The sequence below is a fragment of the Coloeus monedula genome (genome assembly GCF_965178545.1).
Source record: "Coloeus monedula genome assembly, chromosome: 4".
Taxonomy (NCBI): Eukaryota; Metazoa; Chordata; class Aves; order Passeriformes; family Corvidae; genus Coloeus; species Coloeus monedula.
In genome coordinates, this window is record NC_138784.1 from 27,997,897 (window position 1) to 28,006,304 (window position 8,408).

The 8,408-nt window shown below is 48.3% G+C and overlaps 1 protein-coding gene across 1 annotated transcript; it reads right to left on the reverse strand.

Moving 5' to 3' along the window:
- Positions 1-241: 241 nt before the first annotated feature.
- On the reverse strand, positions 242-5,705 carry LOC309572616 (retinoic acid-induced protein 3-like; the record flags this gene model as incomplete). The annotated part of the gene is made up of 4 exons (XM_082280991.1): positions 5,532-5,705; positions 2,051-3,005; positions 1,033-1,076; positions 242-334 (listed from the first exon to the last, which is right to left on the reverse strand). The coding sequence occupies exons 2-4, from the start codon at positions 2,973-2,975 to the stop codon at positions 242-244; spliced, it is 1,062 nt and encodes a 353-aa protein (XP_082137117.1). The 5' UTR covers positions 2,976-3,005; positions 5,532-5,705.
- Positions 5,706-8,408: the final 2,703 nt, after the last annotated feature.

Sequence of the window (8,408 nt, forward strand, 5' to 3'; positions counted from 1 at the left end):
AGCTCCATTCCATGGGGACACAGAGTGAACAGGGACAGGACAGCCAGGGCTGTGTCTGAAAGCTATGTTTGAAGAATAAGAGGGAGCTACAAGCGTGCCTGTGTCAGGGGAAAGAGGATCTGTCTCCTCTTTTGCTGGTGTGGCTTGACTCTTTCGCAGGATCATCTCATTTGTCACCATGTGGCTCATTCCCTGTGCCTCTGCTGAGGGGCACTTAGTCTCTTTGCTCACTGTGGAGCTGCTACATGGGGCTTTTCCCACCAGTGTAGTCATGGTATGGGCTTGTCCGGGCCTTGGGGCGAGGGATGGAGAAATCATTCTGGGGTTCAATGGCCTGAAAAGGAAGCACAGAAGTCTTTATGTTTGAAAACTGGACAGAAGTCATAAAACAGGGCTTATAAAGAAAACAAAGGAAGGAAGGGAGAAACAGAGCTGAAGGTTTCCTAAGAATGTGACCAATAAGGCTGTGGAAGAGGATCCTGGCGGAACAAATTAGTGATGGAGACATGTCACCAGAGGACGTGTGGGAACATGGTGTGAGCTACTAGACCTGGCTAGGCTGTGGTCTGAAGGAGGACTGGTGAAAGGACAGGTAGACATGCAGACTGCCCACTCTGGATCTGCACTGCAACTTCCAGTGTCTGCTGGTGGGAATACATTCAGGGCATGGGCTGAGGAAATAAGCACACTCTCCTGAGGAAAGGGCACAGTCTGCTGTAGGAATGGCGCTCAAAAAGAGGATCTCTTATGTGGTACCAAATCCCAAAGTACTGAAAACCACAACCTCTTTACCTCAGACTCCTCTTGCCTTCCCATGTCCCCGGACATGTCACAGCTCTTTCCCTCCAGCCACAGGCACCTCCACGACCACGTCACAGTATCACCTGGCTCCATGCAAAGCACCTGCCTGCCTTCACAGAGCCTGTTCTAGGCCCATCTGTCTTTGCCCCTTCTCCTTCCCTTCCTTTCAGTGCCTGAACAGTAGCCTGTAGCCTGCATGTGGTGAAACGGGTGACAGTGGCATGAACTTACCTTCATCTGAAAGTTCGAAGCGTATGGGGAGTAGTTGAGGTCTCCTGTGTCACAAGACAACAGTAGGGAAAAGTTAGTGCATTAGCATTACACAGTAGCTTGGAGATACCACATCAAGGGAGACTCACAGGGTCTGTGGCTACATTAGCAGCTGCTTTTACACTGGTCTCACAATGCAATGTGCAGGCAGGAATGAGCTAAAATCCACAGGTGGAGGACATTAAATATTTTCTTCTGAAAACAGGAATGAATGGTATTGCAAATAACAGGACACAGGTGGCCTTGGAGTTTAGACACCTCCTGTTGCCTCACAATTACTGTCACTACCACCAGCCAAATCCCTCCCACTTGTATGCACAAGACCCCCTTTGTGGTATTCCCTGGGAGAGCACAGCCTTTCCTGGCTATTGTTTTACAAGCCTGGGGGTCTGACTCCAGGTGACGAACATGACGCCAATAGCAAATCCACAGCCAGAGAACTCACATCTCCTACCCATAGATTTGGGAAACCTGAACTAACAGAACATTTTGCTTTGTCCAAATATGCAGAAGACTCATACAGAAAAGGAAGACCTCCTTTCCTCCTTTTTATCCGTTCTTACATGGATAAGGGCACCAGATCAGAACTGGAATAAATAACCTCCAAGGTATAACCTAGATAGGCCTGAAGAGCTGATGTGTCAGTAAGAAACAAAAAAACCCTCCTGATTTTTAACATGGACTTCCCATACATAGCAGGATCATAAAGAGTTATATTTCAGCCCTGACATGCAGCAAGTCTCCTACTCAGTCACTCCTCCTATACACCTTTAGCTTTTGCATTTGTCCTCACTCATTTCCCTCTTGTCTGGAGATTAATTTTCATGTGCATTTCCAAAGTTTCATCAGTCTGAAACTTTTTCCTAGCCTCTAATTTTTCTATCATCTTCATATCTTTTCTTGTAGCTCTCCTAACTGTTTTAGGTCACGAGTGGTGCTTGTGTGCTTGGGGCTGGGGGGGACATTCACTTCACCATACCTTGCACAATTTCATCTTGGGTGTAGGCACGGTTGTCCAGTCCAGTTGTCTGCTTTAGGAACTTGGGTTGGCAGAAGTCATTTTCTGGAGGATAGTCCTCTAGCTTCAGAGGAGCAGTGAGGAAACAAATTTCAGGGACAATATACATTATCAGGAAAATCCAGCCATTGGACACCAGAGCAATGGCCACAACAGGATCATCCCAAATTTTTTTCTCTAAAACCGTGTTGCCTTTTATGAGCATAGTGATCCATACTACCCAAATGGCAATGGAGAACAGGACAGTGACAAAGATGTGCGCCCCATGCCTCTTCCAGCTTTTGTATGACCCACAGAATGTGAACATGGAAATCAAGAAGGTCAGAGCCATCAAGAAGAGCACATAGATCAGAAGCATGACAAAGTCCTTGTTGGTATTCTCACGAGACATATTCAGAAATTCGTTTCTCTGGTTTACTAACATGGTGACTAAGTACTCAATGCTGATCACAACTTGTACCAGGGCAAAGGAAACAATGAAGAGCAGCAGCACCCGCCAGGAGAAGGGCTTTCTTCCTCTCACTAGCTTGCTGAGGTTGCAGGCATGGGTGAGGAGACACGAGAAGCAGAGAGCAAAGATGACTCCAAATAGGAAGAAGCGAGTGGGACGAGTCCTGTCATTGAGTTTAATGATGAAGGCAAAAGTGAGACCAAAAACGCCGAGTGTGCCTAAAAGAAAGAAAAAATAGACGGAGATCATGTGCCGCTTGCTGTTGTCTTGGACTTTGCAGATGAGGAAGAAGAGTGAGCAGATGAGGAAAATGGTGATGAGGATGCCTGCTGCAGCCAGCGACTCCAGGACAATCCCCCAGGCCTTCTCCGTGTCACAGAGCAGGTAGTAGTCAGCATCCATGCTGCCGCAGCCTGGGGGAGATGGCACTGTCATCCTCTCGCCTTCTTGAACACCTCTGCAAAGCTGTAGAAAAAGAAAAAACACAAGCTGTCAAGTCAACCATCTGGGTACTGTCAGCAGTGGGGAAGGAGAGGCAGGACAGACCTCCATCCCCACCTCACTGGCTAAGGACACCACAGTGCTAAGGACATGGGGCAATGGGAGCAGAGTTGTCTCATTGTTTGGCCTTGGCTCTCCATCAAGGAGAAGCCAAGCCCCTCAGGAGGAGGTAATTCACCTTGCATGTCCTCTGCACTGTGCCTAATGTTGTACAATGTTTTAGGAGAGTGGGAAGCAGGGAGAAGGTGAGGTGCTTCAGCAGGCATTTGCTTGGTGCCCTGCAGTGCAGAGACTGAGCTGCCTTGTCACTTCTGTGATACAAGAGCAGCTGTTAGTCATAATACAGTTGACGCTCTTTTGACAAGTTCAAACAACAACAGTACCTTGTACCAGGGAGATTCAGAGATGAACGAACAGTGCAGAACAGGAAACTCATTGTTCTGTTTGCTTTCTCCCTTCTACATTCTCTGAAGCACTTCTGGCTTTGATTTACTGTTACGAACGAAGGGGAAACTTTAATACCTTTTACCTTGCAGGTAACTAACCTGGATGCCTCCAGCACAGCTCTTCTCACTCCAAAATCAACAACAAATTCAGGCCACCAACCACTAGCCCTAAACTCATATTCCTCCTTCTTCATGGCAGTGTAGCAATAAGGAGTGTCTCAAAGACCTCAGTCTCCTCCCCAAGATACTGCCTTGCACTGACTAGAGGCCTGACATGTCAGAGCTAATGCTGTTCATTGCATGAGAAGTAACCACTAAATTATTGCATGAGGAGTCCCCAAGTCAATGATGTCAAGGTCTCTAATGCATTCCTGCTGTCTCATCATAAGGATTTCAGTGCTGTCTGAGCACGCCTGTCTCCCAGGGGTTAAGAGGGCTTACATGGGCTGTTTAGGGAAATTAAATTCCTTACTTTCTTGGGAGCATGAATACTATGGAGAAACCACAGCAGAGGGCCATTGGCCACTTCATGGCCCTTTATGCAGGCACCGAGTGAGTTTAGATCCTAAGGGCTGATACCAAATTGCTCAGTTAGGCTTGAGTCTCTAAAATCTATCAAAAGAGGAGTTTAGATACAATATGACAATGAAACATGGGCAAACCTGTCCTTAATAGTGACCCACACTGGAAAACCAGGAGCTTTCTAATAGATACAGAAAAAATTAACCTTGCAAAATTTAGACTTTAGTGCTCACTATGCCATTTGCCTTGATTTTCCTGCAACTGAACAACATACTGCACTTATGAATTTGGTTCTCAAACCCTTCCAGCAGATCTTAGTGAGTACAGATTGTGTTTTTAGTAAATGGCAATTGATCTAATCAAGGGATGAACAAAGGGGGAAAATATCACTGACCCACTCTCAGCCCCACATATGCTTCAATGGGACTTGCTTAGAACTAAACTGGGGAAAAATTTTTCAGCTTCTAACCTCACTGTGTAAAAGATGTGCAGCTCTTCAAAAGGCTGGCTACAATAAAATGCAAATTATTCAAATATGCAGGAACTTTGGACTCCCATTGAGAGAACGGAATAAGTGGATAACGCGTGCAGGAGTTTTCACAATCATTGTATACAAAATTTTGGGGATTTATGATCGCTTGCAGAGATAGCTGAGTTATCTGGACATTTGCGAGCAATAAACAATCAACCTTTCTGAAAACCTAGAGAGAAAAGTCTAAAATTTTATCCACAGACATTTACTGTTGATTAGATTAGCTTATCTGTTCACAGCTCTGGCAGATACAGACTGGTGCTCGCTGTTGAGGAACGCGGAGAGAGCCCAGAGAACCAGCGTGAGAGAGCCCAGAGAACCAGCGTGAGAGACCTCATGACAGCACGGAGCACACCCACAGCTTTGGGTCCTGACTGGTGCTGACTACAAGTGGTGCTTGCCACAGCCAGCCACCACGGCCAGTGGAACAAATGGGATGGAAATAACCTTCCTGACTTGGAGAACTGGGTCACTTGCAACCACTTTTGCTGCCTTTTCTTTTTTTCCAAGGCAGATGTCCCGTGAGGCATCATGAGGCATGAAGAGCTTCTACTCTGTCTCCTGAGTGAGTGTTGCTCCCCAGAAGCTGAGTCTGCTCATCCAGCACCTACAGAAGCGTTTAGGAATTCCAAGGGGCTCTGCAGTCTGTGCAAGGGAGCCTGTGCTATGGTAGCTTATACAGCACACCCCAAATCATAGCTCTCGCTTGAGCGAGGAGTCTTCTCCCTCCACCCTGACCCTCCTTTTCCACTGATGTTTGTACATAAAATACACCCACTCACCCACAAATTTCAAACCGCTTCCCGGCAGCGTCTCCCCAGCTCCAGCTGGCAATCCCATCTCAGTCAAGGATGGGAGGCACTCTCAGTTCACTGTGGCACCCATGCCCCTGCTCTCCCACGCCGCAGAGCCATGGTCCTGCACGCCATCCCAACCCAGCTGCAGAAGGCAGGCCCACCCTGGATCCTGCAAAACGTTGCCTTGCGTTACCTTTCTGGGTCCTGCCTGGTGAAGGCAGCAGGGAGGCTCCGTCTAGGAGAGGCACCTTCCCAGCACACCAGTAACCGGGGCGCCTCCGCTCCCGCAGCCCCGGCCGAGCAGCAGCTCCGCGCTCGCCGCTCCTGGGAGCTTTAACAGCTGGAGGGCTGAGGAGGTGGGGCTGAGCACGCCTATTCCAGTTCCACCGCCTCTCCTCTCCCACAGGACACGGCTGTGAAAATTCGGCCCCTGTGCCAGGAAATGAAGTAAGGGCTCCTGACGTCAGCGGGGCACTCACCCCTGCGTCGGGGTGGAGATGGAGCCCTGGGACAGCGCTGAATGCTGCTCAGTCAGGCACCTACCTGATAAGGTGCTCCCCTGTCTGGCTCCTGGCACCCGTGGGTGGGGACCGGGACTATGAATAGCAGTGCGTCCCCTCCCTGCTCCAAGCCTTTTGTCTCTTCGCCTGCTTTCTCACCAGATAACTGCTTGCAAAGTAGGCGATGAGGAGGCTGTGGTGTGTGAATGGGCCTGCAGTGCCCAGAGAGAGAGTGGCAAGCCTGGATCAAAGATGGTTTCCTCGGGGCTCTCAATAGGTGCTGCGTCTGCCTGTGGGGACATGTCTGCTCTGCTTGTCCCTTCCAGCCGTGCCACTGAGAGCCACCGGCTTCTCTCCTGAAAAGGGCAGCTTGGCTTTCCTCGTGTCTCGCTCAGTCCGGCCTTGCTTTCCGAAGGCTCAGTTCTGCCTGCTCGCGAGCACTGAGTCACTTTGTCCAAATTGCTGGCCCAAACGGCTAATGAACAGAGGCAATGACAAATTCCCCCTTGCTCTACATTTTATGCCTCTGGCCCGACACACCTATCAGCACTACTCCATCCAAATCCTCGAGAAACTCCAGTGTATTCATGACTTCATTTGTTATTTTAGATATTACTCACTGGGAGTATTTCATTCTCCTGATTAAGGAATTGACATCAGGGCCTATCCACATTGAGCACTCAGTGCCTACACACAGCCCCAAACCTAAAAATCCCCCTCACCTCACGAAGTTTGCGCTCCTTCCCAAAACCGGGGTGGGGGTAGAGCAGCTGCACATGCCTGTGCTGAGGTCTAAGTGCCCACAGGTGTCTCATCTGCTTGTTAATTTTGTTTGTTTGTTTTAGGGCTTTGGCTTTTTTCTGGGTGCTGATCATTTTTGAATCTCACATGTGGAGATTGCCACAAAACTCATACGAGACAGTCCTCTCCTCCACACCCCACAGAAGTACCTGAGGACCTGCAGGGATGAGTGGCTCATCCAGTGAAAGGCAACACTCAGTGCAGTCACTGAGGGGTGGGCCATGCTGAGCCCTAAGACAGTTCTTCATGTCTGTCCAACTTTTACTTCAGTGTAAAATCCTGAGGCTTCTTAGGAAACGACATACCAGGTTTCTCTACATGAAATTAATCCAAACTTTAAAGCAGGTCCCGGGCTTAGTGAGCCAGCCAAGAAGGAGGCAGTTATGAAAAATGAGAAGAGAAAATAAGGAGTCATGGAGAGGAGTTTAGCCCCATCTCAGCGGGATCCAACCTGTCTAGGAAAGCATCCCAAGAAGCTTTCAAAGGTCACTGGTCACTGCCAACCTATTTGCATCTTGTCAGAGCACACTGTGGACTGCCAGCTACTTTCCTGCATTTACAGAGACACATGTATTCCTCATGGAATAGACCGTGTCAAATTATATCAGGGGAAGAAAGAAGAAAAGATAAAAGTAACACAGACGTTTTTCAGTATGCCTGAGAAATCCACAAGAGTTAGTCATCAAACACAACCTGTACTTTCAGAAGGCTGATGGGGCTACCTTTAAAAACAATCCCAAGTGATTTAGGAGCCTGAGAGCTGCTGACTCACCGTAGTTAGTGTGAGACAAGGTAGCCATGGCTCTCGTGCTGTGCCAAGGAGGGTGGAGAGGCACCACTGGTCTACATGGGTGAGTACAATGGCACAGTGATCACACCAGAAAGGTGAGATGTCTGTCACCTTGCTTTAGGGATGGGATGTAACCTGCAGATAGAGGCACCTAAATTTAGATGTCTGATGGTTATTACCTAAATGTGAACTGGGTGTCTCAGCTCCGGAACAGCCAAAACGTCAGGACTGTCCCAGCTGATTGGATGCAGCTGCCTGTTTCTGTGTACACTGAAATGCTCCAAGGTGTGGTTGCCTGGATTGCCTGGGGCCTCACTTTAGTTGCTTGCACATCGGCATAGTGTCATTTGAGATGCCCCAGTGTCTCCTGCTCAGCTTCCAGTGACCACTCCAGGACCACATGAATTTCTCATACCCCCTCTGTCAGATCTGGCAGTCCTGTGCAGATGTTTTGGATACCCTTAGGCATCCCAAATCACCTTTGTAAGAGCAAATGGATTGAGTGCTCAATCTCCTTGGCTATTTCAGAGTTGAGATTCCCAGTTTATATGCAGGTACCTAGTCCACTGCATGGACTTAATTCTGGTACACCAGCATAGATAAATAGTTCATTGAAGGTGCTGTAGCTTTGGTATCTGTTACTCAGCCAACAGCATAGATACAAGAGCTGTGGGAATCAATCCTTCTGGAGCATTAGTTCACACTAAATAACACAGGAGGTCCCAAATTACCCTAGGCACCAGTGCATGGACAATTAGATTGACTCCTAGATGCCTACAGAGCAGACTTCTTCACTGGAGGCAGTCATGTGGATTCCCACTATAGGTGGAGAGAAAGGGGCACTTCCAGGGTAGTTGCAGTTGATCTGCTTCAAGACAAACCAAATCACACCTGATAAGTACCCATTTCTTTCCAACAGAGATGGAGACAAGATAATGATACAGATCTTTACACTCGACAGCTGAATTGCATAGCAAAT